At 45.3% G+C, this 17,810-nt stretch overlaps 1 protein-coding gene across 1 annotated transcript in view; it reads right to left on the bottom strand.

Annotated features, from left to right (window-relative positions):
- Positions 1 to 7,902: 7,902 nt before the first annotated feature.
- The window catches only part of LOC310812223 (3',5'-cyclic-AMP phosphodiesterase 4B-like), a gene marked incomplete at its 5' end in the record, with an annotated part of 41,858 nt that continues 31,950 nt past the window's right edge, over positions 7,903 to 17,810 (bottom strand). The window contains 9 exons of the mRNA XM_083680663.1: positions 7,903 to 10,367; positions 10,636 to 10,818; positions 11,015 to 11,137; positions 11,370 to 11,524; positions 11,741 to 11,840; positions 12,424 to 12,588; positions 12,881 to 12,979; positions 13,381 to 13,637; positions 15,260 to 15,353. Of these exons, the coding sequence (XP_083536789.1) occupies positions 10,017 to 10,367; positions 10,636 to 10,818; positions 11,015 to 11,137; positions 11,370 to 11,524; positions 11,741 to 11,840; positions 12,424 to 12,588; positions 12,881 to 12,979; positions 13,381 to 13,637; positions 15,260 to 15,353 (1,527 nt within the window). The 3' untranslated portion in view covers positions 7,903 to 10,016. The remainder of the gene's footprint in view (positions 10,368 to 10,635; positions 10,819 to 11,014; positions 11,138 to 11,369; positions 11,525 to 11,740; positions 11,841 to 12,423; positions 12,589 to 12,880; positions 12,980 to 13,380; positions 13,638 to 15,259; positions 15,354 to 17,810) is intronic.

Genomic DNA, 17,810 nt, shown 5'->3' with positions numbered 1-17,810 from the left:
CCCTTAGACACAATGTTTTTTTTATTCAAACAAGATCAGGGTAAGCAGTGCCTATAATATCAACTTCTACCAGAGCCTCTCTCTCTCTCTCTCTCTCTCTCTCTCTCTCTCTCTCTCTCTCTCTCTCTCTCTCTCTCTCTATCAAATCCTCTCTCAAGATTCAAGATTCAAGATTCTCTATCAAATCCTCTCTCCACTCCAGCACATGGAGTTCATAAGCAGTGTCTTGTCTGAGCACTGCACTGAGAGACTGTTAATGGTATTAGTGAATTTGGCATGAGAAAACATGGACTGACGCTGCTCTTTTCTTATCCGCCTCCTGGTTACTTAAATCCAGGCTATCACGGGTCACAGATCAGATCAGCCGCGATTAGGAGGCCTGCAGGACCGTGAGATGTAGTGAAGTTGAGGTTATAGCACTGTACACAGACTTTTAAGAGGTATTTTTGTGTCAAAGTCACTGTATCTTATTCTAAAATGATATATAGTTAAACAACTGTTCGTGGTGTCAATTTTATAAAATATGCAGATTATATTGTAGCCTCGGGGCTTTGGTGTCCCGATCAGTGGTTGTTCTGTGCAGCAAGTTGGTTCTTGTTGGGATGTCAGCATGTGCAGTAAATATTTTTTTGTATTTCGAGAATAAAATTAAGGTTATATCTCAAGAAAAAGTCAAACTATTTCGAGAAAAAAAAACTACGCCTCACTTGCCGAATATTTTTTATTTGTGTACGAAAATTAAATTGAGCCCAATTAACGTCATTTGCGCTATGTACCTCATGATGGCGCCAGAGATCCAAGATTTCATGAAAATATAATCATCGTCACTTTGTCATCAAATATGGCGCAGTCTTTAGAATGACCAAATAACGAATAGTTTGGCTGCAACATATTAGGCCTACACAGTTAATTGTTTAAGAAAAAAATGTGCTTTTCACTTGCCCACCCTACTAGATCATACAAAAAAACTTCAATGGCCATATCCCTCCCAGTAGGCGAGGTGCAAACGTGCCAGGACTCAACCTCAACCTCAATAGGAGCAGACAGACATGGGCTTGGTCATCCTGCTTCTGGGCAGAGAAAAGAGTCTGTGATTACAGTAAAATGCCCCTAAAATACCAGAGAGAGAGAGAGAGAGAGAGCGGAAAAGAGAGCTGCCAGACTAATGAGACTGGTGTGGCATATGGAAAGACAGGGCATGGCATCCCTAGGGGCATTCTGAATGGCACGTAGGCCAGGCTGTCACCCTGCCTGCTGAGACACAGAGACACATTGACTTCCACAGTGCACACACACACACACACACACACACACACACACACACACACACACACACACACACACACAAAAGCTGAGACAAACAAAGTGCATACACACTCTCTCTCACACACACACACACACATTATTACTCACACACGGTTTATCTGACCCCCCATTTGTTTGGGTTTCAACGGTCCAGTCACAACAACACATCTAATCTGCATCCCTCGTCGCCTCCAGGGAGCAACGTGCAACCAGGCCCAGTTTGGGCCCCAGAGAGGCACTACTCTACCCTGGGCGGAGGGCGGAGGCTCGGGGGGGAAGTGCTGCTTGTTATCAGCTCTCTACATACAGAGGAAACCTTATCAGCACTCTGAGTGTGATGCCCTACAGTCTTAACTGGCATCCACAACAACAACACAATGGAATTCAACAGAATTTCACATGTACAGTACAGACAGTACAGCGGTGTTGATAAAGGACAGGGTTTTTTCCTGACTACATGACCTGACCTGAGAAAAACGGGAATCTCACTGGAGCCCATTGTTTTTTCTGGTCAGGTCATATGGTCAGACAATACTCCTGGCCTTGTAGTTTATGACTATTGCAGTCATTTTCCTGAAATATGACCTCATAGATTGCTGTCTTTCAAATGGCCATTTTTATCAGTGAAAAGACATTTGAAGGATTATAGGCAACATGGTATATTGAATTCACAAGTGTTATTTTGACAACATTTGGGTAATACAGCTTATAAAACAAATAATTATGACTGTCTTATCATTAAGATGTTGAGCATCTACGGGTGTTTATGAGGTCAGATGGAGGCTTACCAGAAGCATTTTCAAGATCCAAATCATTTTGATGGCATCTCACAAGTTTCCAGTAAGCTAAGACTGATTGTGAGAAAGTGTACATGCACACACACACATACATCCACATACACACACACACACACACACACACACACACACACACACACACACACACACACACACACACACTGAGGCATCTGCTGTGTGTATGAAATGCAGGAACTTGACATGTCCTTCCACACACTGCACTGACACATCAAGGAGTTGCTCTTGCTGCCTCTGGCTAAAAAAAGCCATTCATCTGTCTAATATCCAAAAGACACTTTCTAAAGAATATGCTTTACAAGGCTGGTGAGTTGGAAAGACAACAAAGCTCCAGGTGGTCATTTTATCATTTTACAGACATGATAAGTCATGACATGATAATCAGACATGATAATTCATGCTTGTCTCCTTTGTATCCAGGTAGTAGGGACCTGAGAGTGAGAGTGGCGTTTTCTTAAGTCATATAGTCATACAACCCAGAAGTGTAACCTACACTAACGCCTGGCCAGTCTTAACATAGGCCTACGTAGTAGCACATTGGTTTCTTTACACTTGTCCAGTTTATACAGCAGCAATTGTAATGTCAGTGTTTGTCTGTCTATGTTTTTTGTCTATCAGTGTTTGCTGAGTGTGTGTGCGTGTGTGCGTGTGTGCGTGTGTGTGTGAACACACAAATGTGCTTACCGATAGGGTTGACGTTCTTTGTCATGTCCTCACAGACTGAGAATGTGTGTGTGTGTGTGTGTGTGTGCGTGTGCGTGTGCGTGTGCGTGTGCGTGTGCGTGTGCGTGTGCGTGTGCGTGTGCGTGTGAGATGATCCCTTCTATGTCCACACTCTCTGGCAAGGACAGAGAGCCTTCAAAAACCTTCACAAATATCAAGTTAGTCTCGTAACCTGAAATGATGGCGTGTGTTTGGATATGACACAGGCAGCTGCTCAGTGCACACTGATCCTGCACATGGGCACATTCAGACAAATACTATTGAAACAGTTAAAGTACACATCCATACATGTATTTATCAATGGATGGTACAGTAGCTACGTATGTCACATCATCATAGACAGTAATGAAGCATCAGGCTGTCAGGCAGACAGGAATCAGAGGGTTGGAACTTCTGCAATCATACAGAAGTTTAAGAGTGCAAGACATCTTAAAAACCATATTAAAAACAAAGGCAGTGGAACATCCTTGCATGTGTGTTCATAACATGGATTATATAACTGTAGTTTGTAGGATGATGTTATCTTAATTTCATAGCGTACATTCATAGACATTAAACACAGTACATATCTGCATACCTGTGCTTATACGGTTGTGCTGTTTGTGTCTGATAATCAGAGGTGATCTGTGACATAGGGGATCATGGTGGCATCCTGTTGTGTGTTCTTAAAAACCCTGTCCTTACAAGAAGGCTCCTCTCACTTATGACCTCTCCTTGTGTAGTCATCATTCACTCAGTTAGAGTCAGAGTACAGTAGACCCATTAGTTAGAGTCAGAGTACTGTAGACCCATTAGTTAGAGTCAGAGTACTGTAGACCCATCAGTTAGAGTCAGAGTACTGTAGACCCATCAGTTAGAGTCAGAGTACTGTAGACCCATTAGTTAGAGTCAGAGTACTGTAGACCCATTAGTTAGAGTCAGAGTACAGTAGACCCATTAGTTAGAGTCAGAGTACTGTAGACCCCTCAGTTAGAGTCAGAGTACTGTAGACCCATTAGTTAGAGTCAGAGTACTGTAGACCCATCAGTTAGAGTCAGAGTACTGTAGACCCATTAGTTAGAGTCAGAGTACTGTAGACCCATTAGTTAGAGTCAGAGTACAGTAGACCCATTAGTTAGAGTCAGAGTACTGTAGACCCCTCAGTTAGAGTCAGAGTACTGTAGACCCATTAGTTAGAGTCAGAGTACTGTAGACCCATCAGTTAGAGTCAGAGTACTGTAGACCCATTAGTTAGAGTCAGAGTACTGTAGACCCATTAGTTAGAGTCAGAGAACTGTAGACCCATCAGTTAGAGTCAGAGTACTGTAGACCCATTAGTTAGAGTCAGAGTACTGTAGACCCATTAGTTAGAGTCAGAGTACTGTAGACCCATTAGTTAGAGTCAGAGTACAGTAGACCCATTAGTTAGAGTCAGAGTACAGTAGACCCATTAGTTAGAGTCAGAGTACTGTAGACCCCTCAGTTAGAGTCAGAGTACTGTAGACCCATTAGTTAGAGTCAGAGTACTGTAGACCCCTCAGTTAGAGTCAGAGTACTGTAGACCCATTAGTTAGAGTCAGAGTACAGTAGACCCATTAGTTAGAGTCAGAGTACAGTAGACCCATTAGTTAGAGTCAGAGTACTGTAGACCCATTAGTTAGAGTCAGAGTACAGTAGACCCATTAGTTAGAGTCAGAGTACAGTAGACCCATTAGTTAGAGTCAGAGTACTGTAGACCCCTCAGTTAGAGTCAGAGTACTGTAGACCCATTAGTTAGAGTCAGAGTACTGTAGACCCCTCAGTTAGAGTCAGAGTACTGTAGACCCATTAGTTAGAGTCAGAGTACAGTAGACCCATTAGTTAGAGTCAGAGTACTGTAGACCCATTAGTTAGAGTCAGAGTACAGTAGACCCATTAGTTAGAGTCAGAGTACTGTCTACTCCACAGCTCACCTGTACTGTATACCCACCTCTTTGATACAGACCATTTGTCACTCTTAGCCTGCAGCTCTTCTGAATTCTGACTCTTTCCCTGTAATGTCCACCAGTCCTAAGAAGTGGCTGACTCACCGTCTGGCCTGTCAACCAAACTGCAGTATAAACAAACACAACAGCAGCTGGCCAGAAGAGCTCCAGGAAGACATTTATTTTCATAATGTGGATCCAGAGAGGGCAGGTTTGTTTGGCTGGAAGTGGTTCTCTTCCCCCCACCTCGTTGGCCTCAGGCCCCGGGCCCCCCAGCCCTGCTGGCCCATACTGGGTCCACGTGTGCGAGCGGCCCCTTCGGTGCACAGGCTCCATCCACAGGCTCCATCCACAGGCTCCATCCACAGGCTCTTTCGGGTCAGGTCGCTCCACCCCGTGTGCCCATTGACGTCAAGTCTTCCCACAGACCCACAAGACCTTCTGTCGGGTCACTTCAAACACACGCTCTCCGGGCCTGCCCGTCGGCATGGCAACGCAGACCTCGGCGGCGAGCCAGTGAGCAAACAACCGCCGTGGAAAACCCTGGCCCCCGCGTGTGTCCCGGCGTACGGTCGACAGTCCTTCCTGGTTTCTTTGAATTTCAGCGGAGCGAAAGAGGGCGAGGGTTTCCTCCTGGCATCGAACCCAACCTCCACACATCCTCCTGAGAACACCAAATCATACACAAACCATTTTCTATTTAAACGTTATTTTAGTAGGGAGTCCCATTGAGACCAAGGTATCTATTACAAGGGAGCCCTGCATACAGACAGTTTACAATAATATACTGTATAATACACATACAAAATTACAGCATAATAAAACACAATAAAGGAAAACAAACACATTTTTTAAAAAAGAGGTTCTTTATCAAAACTTTAAACTGCCCTAGCGGTACCAGAACAACCAACTGAAATGTTCTCTGCAGATTGTTCCGGTAGTGAGGTGCACCACAACTAAAAGTGGATTTACCAAATTCGGTAGAGACCCGAGGAACCTCAAGAGTTAACCAACTCTGACAACTAGGGTGAGGTAATTGATGTTTTTGAATTTCAATAATGAGGTTAGGTAACCTGGTGAGTTTATGCAATAAGGCTTTATACACTTACAAAGAGTAATAAACAGATCTACAGGACTTTAACAAGGTCCAGACAACTTTTTGATTAAGTATGCAATGATGAGTATTAAAACTATTTGCAGTAGTATTGCTATTGCTATGATTTTTGCCACTATCGGTATAGATTTGCAATGATTTTTGAGGAGCAGTGATACAGTATTTGTCTTATGTACAGTACAGGAGAGGTTGGTGGAGGTAGAAATCGGAGGATGTGTGTTTGATATCATTACTCATTCTGTTCCCCTGGTAAAGTAGTCGTGTCACAGTGGTAGACATGAAAATATAAAATTGAACTGAATGCATTTTATTTCAGTATTGATATTGCTGTCATTATTGCAACTCGTATTAGATGTGAGCTTGTGGTAGTAGAAACAGTAGAAGTTGTTGTGCTTCAGTCAAGCATTGAGAGTAACATAGATCATGGTGATGTTTCATTTGTAAACAGCAGTGTAGAGTCTAACTCTAACCCTGTGGTATCTGTCTGCCCTCAGGTTGGTCACGTAGGCCAGATCCCTATCTCCCTATCTCCTTATCTCCCTGGGTTGTGAAACTGTGGGCCATGGGAGAGTGAGCCCTCTAAGGGCTTAGCACATAGCAGCACTATCTCCACACTTCCTGTTTACATTCAAGTCCCTGCGTCCAGCTCCAGTGTGGACCGGTCCGGCTGCTGACAGCCATGTCGTCGGCATCACTGTGGAGAGAGAGAGAGAGAGAAATAGAGAGAGAGAGAGAGAGAGAGAGAGAGAGAGAGAGAGAGAGAGAGAGAGAGAGAGAGAGAGAGAGGCCCTCCTGGTCCAATACTAAAATGCACCCTTCCTTTTGTTCCTCCTTTCACTAAAAGAGGTCATCACTGATCGCCTACGATTGGATATGAAAAGGAACAGTGAGGTTTAAACTTCTATTAGATTCTGTTGCTTCCCCATTGAAGTCAGATCAGTGATTACCTCAAAGACATGAGGAAGGATGCATTGCATTGTAGAAGTATTGGAGCAGGACACAGGGCTTTGGAGAGGGACTGTGTATCTTACTGGACCTACAGTTCACCTCCATCTAGGGATTCAACTAGTGTACATGTGAGTGTGACCTGCTGACCCCTGTATCCTTCAGTACTGTAGGCCAGTGGAGGCTGGTGGAGGTAGAAAACACGCGTTAGATACCGTTCCTCATTCCGTTCCATGCATTACAATGAGGCCGTCGTCCGATTTCTACCTCCACCAGCTTCCACTGCTGTAGGCCTACACATGACTTTCACATGACTATGGTGCAAGACAGCTTGAGGCAGAGGTCGACCCTCACCACGGATGTAGGATGGGACCTCCCTACCCCATCCACACCACTTCACCTGTTACAACAATAGAAACATGGACCAAATTGTTTCCACCTATTGAACATGAAACATGGTTGTTGTTTTCTATGCAAATCTGCAAAGGAGACGTAGGCAGAAACCAGGCCGAAAACCCAAAAGAATGGCTTTGAATGAGATGATTGGTCCAGTTATTTCCTGTATGCACTTCCTGATTTCTGTCAGGAATTATCATTGCTGTCTAAACATTCTTTATCTTGTTCTAGAGATAAATAATAATAAATGAATAATCATAATGATATCAAACTGACACACCCCTAACCACAGATCTAGGATGAGATCCTACTACCCCATCCAAACAAGGATGAACCGTATGTGACTGTATCAGTGGCTAGGGGCAACTAGCTATTTAGTGTAATTAAGTCTCAACATGAATGATACATCAACACCATAACATCACGCAGCAGAGAATCTGCTGTTGCCTATTTACATACATATAAAACTCCCCATTAGAAGACATGGTACTGTTCCGTATGATTTTTTTAAGATGGAGGCTAACTGCAAAATAACACTGAATGTGCTTCTGTTGAGTCCAATGTTGTTCCATCATGTTGTTTAATTTGACTGACCTCCAACCATAAATCACACACATGTAGGTAAAGCAAGACACAAAACAAGACACAAAACAATACATACTTTTGTTCATGCTCATTTTAATAATTTCATAGAAAAGTATGTGTTGAACACAATTTACAATACCTTACAATACATTGTGTGAGAAAAAAACGTTGAAATTATGCATTTGAAATAATGCAATATATTTCAACAAATACAGCTGTACAATGACCTGTCACTGTACGCAATATAGGAACCTTCACAAGGCTCCCAATATAAACAATAGGAATATAAGAATATTTTTGTTCTGCCAAACACCTCAGGAGAGAGATGATGTGCGTTTGACTAATGTACAGTACAAACATTTCTGTATTCTCAAACTAACAAAACATTTGAATTTCTAATTTTTGAGACCTGATTAAGTTGAGAGTATGTTTCAGCAAACCAACCACAAGAGAAATTGAGATTACATACTTTATGTATGCCATCTCTCGTGTTTGTGTCAAAAACCAGTATTATCCAGAGTGCCGTGTCAGCTTTGTGAATTGTGAATTGTACTGGATGTTAAAGAATATTACGCGTATACCAGCACACATTGTACAGGATATTTGTAAAATATCTCACTAAACTAAATCAGGACCACCATGACTTTCAATTAATATATGTTTTGACATGTAATGGCAGTGCATATAAATTATACCAAATGTACAGTGAATATTGTATATACAAGCAAAAGGTAATAAATACAGTTACAAATAGTTCAAGCATCAACATAGGAGTACGTGCATGGATGGAGGAGGAGAAGATTGTGCGGCTATTTATGAGATCCTTTCTCTCATTCACTCACCCACTCACTTTCTCTCACACACACACACACACACACACACACACACACACACACACACACACACACACACACACACACACACACACACACACACACGGGAAGGGTCATCATGTGGTAATGTTATGTTAATCTTCCTTCACTCTAGAGTCTGAGTTACATTGCAGTACCTTTAAGATGTCTTGACAGACCAGCAACTAAGAACAAACAGGTAAAATGTATGAAAAAAGAATCTTCCGTGGAGATAGAATCAAACCCTTCCACCTCAGTATCTCCAGTCACCATGGCTACAGGGAGTTCTGCCTTACTGGTAAAGTGCTTAGAACTTGGAGCTTATTTGTGTTTACAGTTTACTAAGACTTCAATCGCTTGTTTTTCCCAAAGGGAAATGTCGATGAGGACTTTTAATTGCTTTGTAGTTTATGAGTTATGGAAATTACACATTTAAAGGTGTAACTTCTTTGCAGAGTCAGGAGCATACAGTACAAGTCCTGTACTATCGATATTATATCATAAGATGACATACAGTATATGGCTTAGAACATTTTTTGTATAGCCTCATGAGTTGGGATTGAAAAAAGATCCTTTAAGCTTTAAAACGTCCTTCCTTTACCCAAAAAGTGCAACTTGTGCTGGGAAGACAAATGATTTTGGAAAGTCCACAAAACACATTCACAAAATGAAGCTACACTATTGCCTAGACAGAGGGAACACAGTATCTCTGTTGTAATTCCATATACTAATATATTCTTTGAGTAGAAAACCAACATTTCACACTGACATAAGTGTGTCAAATAATTTATAAAATCACTTAGAAAAGACATTGTCGCTCAAAAAGGCATACAGTCTTTAGACACGTGTTATAAAATGAGTCAACCTTTTCCGTTACAAATACCTGCTGACCAGTCGAGTGCCAGCAGGTGACATTTGTCATCCCGTTGCAAAAACACACCCAACAAATAAACACAAGGACCGGAGAAAACCTTCTGAAGTGCAAGTGTCTTTCCTCACGTCCCGACGGACTTCCATATCGTCCTATTCTACAGTATTTGTCAGATCAGAGAACTCAGCCTAGCCTATATTGGATAATGGCCAAGACACAGTGCTGCGTTAGCAGTTGTACAGGACTCCATCGTGTCGTCACTGAAACACTCCTCTTCCTTGGGGGGGTGGGGGGTTGGGGGGTGGTTCCTAGCCTAAGTGCCGCAGGGTCCCCCACCCTCTTCTCCAGGAGCCCAAAGACAGTCAGGCCCTCACAGGCAGCTCCTGAGAGCCAGATTGCAGGATTCCTCTACTGCAATAAAAACACACTGACACACAGCAAATACCCGCCGTAATGAGTCCGGGCTTGTTATGTGTCCGCAGACGAGCCTCTGTGTGTGACCGTGTCTGCTCCGCCCTGGTCGCTGGGGTGACCCTGAAGTGACCCCTGCTCCCCCTGGACCTGTCCTGTACGTCCATCCTCGTCCTCCAGGGTGAGCTCAAACTGGAATCTGGCCCCCGGCCCCCCGCCCTCTCCCTCCCCAGCCCCGTCCTCCTCTCCGTCCCCAGTGTAGAAGGGTGGAGAGGGGCTCTGGGGGATCATGCTCTGGTACCAGTTCCTGTTGTCCTCCAGGGTGTCCAGGATGTCCTGGGCGTCAGGGTGCACCAGGTCGGCCCACGTCTCCCACAGTGGGTGGACGATGTAGTCGATGAAGCCCACCTGGGAGACACGGAGAAGAGCATGGAAAATGAGATGAGGGACATGTACTCTAATTGGGGCTTAGCTTATTCGTTGTCGGATTTCACACAACTGCAATCAGTGTGTGTGTGTGTGTGTGTGTGTGTGTGTGTGTTTGTCTGTGTCTGTGTCTGTGTGTGTGTGTGTGTTTGTCTGTGTCTGTGTGTGTGTGTGTGTGTGTGTGTGTGTGTGTATGTATGTGTGTGTGTCTGTTTGTCTGTATGTATATATGTGTGTGCATGTGTCGTACCTGGCTCTTCTCCACTGAGGCGGTGTGTTTGTCACACATGGGGCTGATCTCCATGCCCCTGTCCCTCTCTCTGTCCCCCTGGTGGAAGAACTCGTCCATGATGCGATCTGTCCACTGGCGGTACAGGTCCAGAGACTTAGTCGGGTTACTCAGGTCTGCACAGTGAACCATGTTACGCAGCACCTGAAATACAGAAGGTGACTATATGGTTAATGTCTGTGTGTGTGTGTGGGGGGGGGGGGGGAGAGAGAGAGAGAGACAGAGAGAGAGAGAGAGAGAGAGAGAGAGAGAGTGAGAGAGAGTGAGAGAGAGAGAGAGACATTGCAGGTAAAGAGGAGTCTGCACAGAGAGTTTGAGGGTGAGAGTTGAATGTTTGTACCTGGATCCTGTCTGTGTAGTTGTCCAGCAGCAGCACTCCAGAGCTGGTCACTTTCTTGGTCTCCACCATGGTCTTCAGGTCAGCCAACAAACTCATGTGCTTCGACATGTCTGTGGCCAGTACCTTGCGAGAGAGAGAGAGAGAAGGATACAGTATGCATAAATGAACTCTCAGAAAGAGACAGAGAGAGAGAGAAAGACAGAGAAAGAGAGAGAGAGAGAAAGAGAGAGAGAGCAAGAAAGAGAGAGAGAGAGAGAGAGACAGAGAAAGAGAGAGAAAAAGAAAGAGAGACATCACATCAGAAAAGAAAGGCCAAAGCTAGGAGGCTGATCAGTTTCCTCCCGTCTCTCCTTACCATGTCAATGACCATCCTTCTGAGGGACTGTCTCTGTTTCTTGCTGAGGTTCTGGAAGATGTCACAGTTGTCCTCCTGCAGCAGCTTGAAGCCCACTGCCAGGTGGTGGTTCTCCAGGACCGACTCATCGTTGTACATGAGGGCCAACTCCGAGTCTGGACGACACACACACAGACACAGAGACGGGCTCAAAACAATGGAGCGAAACTATGCTTGGAATGATTTGGCTGCATGAATAAAGCCATTCAACGAGTTACCCATGACTACCAAACCAAACCATGTTTTATTTGCCAATTAATCATCAATCATCCAATCACTGTTTGGAATGTTGTATTTATGCAGGCAACCCGTAAGAGAGAGAATGGACTCACTGGTGTTGATGAGGAACTGGTTGGAGACCCCTGGGTGGTCCACATCATGGATGGCCGCCGCAAAGATGGCAGCCAGAATTTCCAGGTCGGTGAAGACAGCCTGCATGTGATTGGATGAAACGAGGGAGGTGCAAAAAGGAGAGGATTGATGAGTTTTAACCAGAGTGAGAGAACCTGCTTGACAAGGTAGGGCTACTGTGAGACACACTAATCTATCCCGAAGTCATCGTCCCACACGTGTTGTTTCAGCGGTGTCACGTTGTACAGGGGTGTTACCACCAGTCACAACACTATCTTGTATAAATGGGTTAGAGATTAGCTTAATGGGAGATAGTATCAGACACTCCTGGAAACCGGAACTTAGAATCCAGAGTAGACTTGTAAACTTGGTACAGACCACAACTACAGACCGAAATAAAGAACAAAAATCTCACAGGCAATCTCACACTCTTGCACTACACACTGTATTACACTACCTACTGCTGCTACAATCATTCTGTACATTTTAGTGCTTATATTTATGTTTATATTTTTATACGTATCACACTGTAATTGTTGATTGATGTTGTAGAGCTGCTCTGCCTCAAGCATTTTGTTGCATTGTGTACTTGTATATGATGTCATGACAAATAAACTATGAAACTGAAAAAAGAAACGTTTGACAGTGAAACGGGGTGTCTTACGTCCAGAGCAGGGGTAGACAGCAGGATGTGTGTGGACTGGGCCACGTCTGCGGCGTGAAGGCTGTTGTGGTAGGCCACGTCAGAGTGGTAGTGGGCCTCCAGGGTCAACATGAACGTCACAAAGGTATCAGCCGGGATCTTGAAGGTCTTCATCAGGTCTCGCTCCTGTACACGGGGATGCAAAACGCATACACAAACGTCACGCCACGCACACCGTTAACGACAGTAACTACGAATACTTCTCTACGACATATACAGTATATAGCTTCTGAAACACTCAGTTCCATTCACTTTGATACGACATGAGCCCAGGTCCTGTGAATTGTCTGACATTCTGTTTCATTTGTTTTCAATTGTGTGGGTGTGTGCGTGTGTGTGTGTGTATGTATATCTGTGTACATGTGTGTGTGCGCAGGGGACTGGGAGGAAGAGGAGGAAGATGAGGAAGAGAGCTGACCTGAAATATTGTGTACATGGTGCAGGTGAGCGGGTGGTTGTGTGAGTGCTCTGCCACCCTGAAGATGTTTAGACCCCACTTGTTGATGTCCTCCAGGTCCTGAGAGGAGGAAAGAGAAAGGAGGAGGAGGAGGAGGAGGAGGAGGGGAGGAAGAGAGGGTTAGGCTCATCGTGTTCCATTGGTAGGTGAGGGGAACTTACCAAATCAACAATACCATATATAGTAGTGATTCCATTCAAACTATTCATGACAATCAAACACTGTTTGTCAGAGACCGAGGGCCACAAGCAGACCCTACTGCTATTGTCACTGTTTTACGGTATTATATTGTATTGTTGATTTGTTGATTATTGTTGACTGTTGATCGAGGAGCAAGGTCCCAAAGCATTTCACTATATCAATTACGGCTGTATGCGATGGACGTGACAAATAAATAATTTGAGTTGATTTGATTTGATTTGACCGTGAGGATGTAGGTGGGGTGAGGTGATCGTCCTGACCTTAGACAGCAGGTCTTCGTGGTCCGTCTTGACCCCGAAGCGGTCCACGCTGCAACCTGAGAGGCCTGGGCTGAGCTTTCTCACACCGCTGATCTGGGTCAACAGAAGCGGTTGCTGCTGTTGGTTCTGCTGTTGGTTCTGCTGTTCCTTCTGCTGTTGGTTCTGCTGTTGGTTCTGGTGGCGGTGGTGATGCTGTCTCTTCTTCCTCTCCCTGGCCTTAGGCATGGGGCATGGCAGCTCCAGGTCATTCTGCTTGTCTGGGGGGAGGGAGGGAGGGGGCAAAGATGGGAACAGGTTATCATTCATTCGATTTAAAATGCAGATTTGATACTAAACACAGATTCAATACCAAATGCAGATTCAATGCAGAGGTGATTTCATTTGCAATATCATTTCTCCTTTTCACCTTTTTCCCCAGTCTCTTAAAATGTACTTTATCCAATAGTACATCGTGACACTCTAAATCAGATGACTAGGAATTAGCATTTAAACATAGAAAAGGTATGTGGAAAATTAACTCTGACATTCAAATCACATTGAATTAGCAAAGACACCCATAATAAATCAGCTGTTAAGCAAAGAAACTTTGGTGTCATAGTCTATGAAATATCTTTAGAAATGACATAACAGAGAGCTAATTCCAAGTAGGGCAGTGAGTGTTGGGGATAAACAAACGCCAAGCGTATCTAAACCATAACAATCCGCAGAAATGTTTGGTGCCGGCTGATATTAAGGAGAAATGTTTTGGAGGAAGGTCTGGCCGGTATGCAGGTGGATGTTTTGGATGCAGGTAGAGGCTGGAGTTATTCCTTGACACGTGGCAAGTCTGAGTCTCACGTGTGTGTGTGTGTATTAGTGTGTGTGTGTGTATGTCATGTGCCACATATGCTATAGGACGGTACTGCCTCAGCTCTACCAGGCAGAAGAGAATGATTTGACTCAACCTGACAGATGCTAGCCGCAATGCAGAAAACAAAACATTTGTGTCAAAAACATTTCTCTCACTCCCACCACCCTTCTCTCCATCCATATCCCTCACTCCCTCCCTGCTTCTCTCTATCCGTATCTCTCTCCGTCTACCCATCAAATATTCACCTCCTCCACATTCTAGCAATTCTATTTGTCTTGATATCTTTCAAATGGTCTCTCACCCCCCCCCCCCCCCCCCCTTCTCTCCATCTGTTCTTTCATCCGTGAGGAAGATGGACGGTTGTTTACCAGCCGGTCCACTCAGAGCAGCGCACTGCGCAGTTCCCCTGTGAGCAGCTGTGGAGCTGGCTGTCAGGCGTGTGTTGTTCCTAGCCTAGCCTAGCATAGCCTAACCTAGCCTAGTCTAACCTAGCCTAGCCTAGTGTTGGCTAATTGGCTGGGAGTGATGGAATGTGTCACAGGGCTTTTCGAGATAAGGTACCACCACCGTCCTCCCTGCTGTATAATCCTCACACACACGCACACACACGCACACTCTCTCTCTATCTCTTTCCCCTGGCAGAGTGACAGTGAAGTCTTCCCTCTGTAGAGTCCCCCCCCCCCTCTTCCTCTCCTCTTTCTCTCTCTGCAGTGAGGCAGAGGGAAACACTGCTGTAGACCAGATCAGACTGGTTTGAGAACAGTGGTGCAGAGCAACTACAAGGTGCTCCACTACACCACAGATGTTTGGGGTGACCCTGAAATCCAGCATACAGGCCTATGTCCTCCCCTGTATCATCAGTACTCTCTGCCAGAGTCATAATGTGGGAGACTTAACCTTGACCATTTAGTACAATGGGACATAAAAAATGTGTCGTATCATTCACGCTTCACAAGCAGCACAATTTTGTTCTTTTTTATGAGTGTGCGCGTGTGTGTGTGTGTGTACATGCACAATCGATATGCTTACCAAGAAAGGTGTTTGAGATGAACTCTGACACCTGGTTGCCAGAGCGACTCATCTCTGACAGGTGTGTCAGCTCCCGGTTCAACATCCTCTTGAACTGGGGAAGCAGAAACAGAGAGAACCATGTCAGACAAATTGTTTCCAAGGACTTTCTGAACATATGGACCTGAGGAAATAGTATTGTTTACTTGATACCATAAAAGGATTGGGGGAGTGCATTTGCAAAACAGATCTGTGTACAGTAACCACCTCTAGCCTTCTCGAACACGTGTCTCATTCTGGAAATGAGACGGATAAACGCAATTATAAACACATGACAACCGCACAAGTACACACACTCACCCCCCCACCTCACACACACACACACACACACACACACACACACACACACACACACACACACACACACACACACCCTCTCTCCGACCGCCCTGCACGACCGAGTCAAAGCCTCCTCCTGGGGTTCTACCACACACCTTGATATATCCCCAGGAGACCGTGAGCAGGTAGTTGGCCTCAGGCATGTTGCTGCTGCACTGTGCCCCTGGCGGTCCCTCAGCAGAAGCCCCTGTTCGTGCTCCTCTCTGAGATCCCAGAATTCCCTATCTAGGTCTCGAGTCAAAGATACGTCCCTCCAGCTGAACCTCCTAGAGAGGGGCTGTGTCGGCCCCCTGCGGCCCCCGGCAGGCGCTCCTCATCCCTGTCTCGTCCACCGCTGAGACCCACCCCCCAGAGCACAGCTGGTCACTACAGCATCTCACGGAGCAGGTGGTATCCTCGGGAACAGCGGTAGATAGGTGGTAGGCAGTATCTCTATCTAGCGAGGAAAGGAGGAGATCCCAAAGTGCTTCTCCCGTCTGTATGAGGCTGGTGAGAGGGGATGTTCCAGTCGCCGTGGGTTTTCCCCCCCTGTGAGTAGCTGACTGGCTCTCGGAGGCTTGCCTCTCTCTCCCTCTCTCCCTCTCTCTCTCTCTCTCTCTCTCTCCTCCAAGCTTAATCTCCCTACAACGTTCCCGCACACCGCTCAGCAGTCTCTCTCTCTCTTTACGAAGAACCCTCCTTTCTCTCTCTCTTTCTCTGTCTCTAAGCTGCCTCCTTTCTTTTTGTCTGTCTCTCTCTCGTCCCCCCAGCACGACATAACTCAGTGGAACACACCACTGCAGACATCAACATGTAGACATTCTGCATTCTGTGGCCCGTCTCGTGTAGAACACTGCTCACCTACGGCTACCGCAACAGCTCCCCCAGCAGGTAGACTAGGGGAACAACACACGACTGGTGCTCAGTCTGCATCCCACGGGCGCACCACCAATTACACGACAACCTGAACGCCATGGCAACAGAGTCACGTGCCCCTGCTCAGGCGGTCTCCCCTCCGAACACATCACATCACGCCACACACTCACATAATACACACACACACACACACACACACACACACAATATGCACGTTCGCACAGGCACATGGGACACAGCAGGTCACGCATTCAGAGTGCTGTATGCTGCATTACTCAGCTGAGTGAGGGAATGCAGCTGTGAAGTCTGACCACAGGCACTCTGGCTCTGCTTCATCTTAACAGTGCTGCATGTGTACATCAACGGTGCTGGACTTAATCTTCAGTACCAACGGGTTCAGGACTCAACACACATTCGAAACACCAGTCTAGAGCAAAACATACTGAATCAAATATTCAACAATTCATTTGCATGATCTCTTTGATTCGTTAACCCCCCCCCCCCCCGAGGATTTGTATTTTTACGTTCTAAAACTTGGCTTCTCTACGCCTCTTGGCCGCTTTAACATGTCAAATGGCAGCCCTAGTCAGTTATTCTACTTGACAGAAAGGCTTTTGATGCATGGAAAACCTACAAATCCAACTGCCAGAGACAGTCCATAAAACTCAAAGCAACCTCCTAAACCACTAAGACTTCGGCATCAGACAGGGATGTTCCATTCAGAAAGGCCTCATTCATTCTTAAGTTAACGATGGTGACCTCTATCTAATGAGTCATGTTGGTTTGCCTGCTGGGTTTCATCCGGTGTTTCACCCTACGTTAGGACGTGATGTCGAGTGTGTTCCCCAAGACCAATGACTCAACACACACGCCAAACCCCTACTGTAGTGCACATCCTGTTTTGTCATATGGGGAACTCACATCCATAACAACAAACTTGCCTCTCTTTGGCAATCTGGAAAGATACAGTACAGACACTAGTTTTATGAGTATTTATCCTATATTCGTCCAGGTAAGTCCTATTGAGATACTGTATGAATCTCTTTCTCAAGGGAGCCCTGGTCATTGTAGTGTTCTCAGAAGAGAGCGTGTGCTCACAGTGTCCAGTAGAAGTTAGCATATTCAAAGTAGTTAGTGATGAGGTGTACGGTGTGCGCTAGAGAAAGAGGATTCTACAGGCTTCTTGTTACAATGTAAATAATTATTTTTACATGACAACCATCACAAGTGCTGTACTTCTACACACTGTAAGCCCTTAGAAGGAGTGAGCATAAACTGGTATTTCCGAGTTTGACACGAAATATTTGACTTTGTTCTT

Source organism: Argentina silus (assembly GCF_951799395.1).
Source record: "Argentina silus genome assembly, chromosome: 1".
Taxonomy (NCBI): Eukaryota; Metazoa; Chordata; class Actinopteri; order Argentiniformes; family Argentinidae; genus Argentina; species Argentina silus.
Note: the sequence above shows the minus strand (reverse complement) of the source record. Positions and strands in the feature narration are given on the sequence as shown.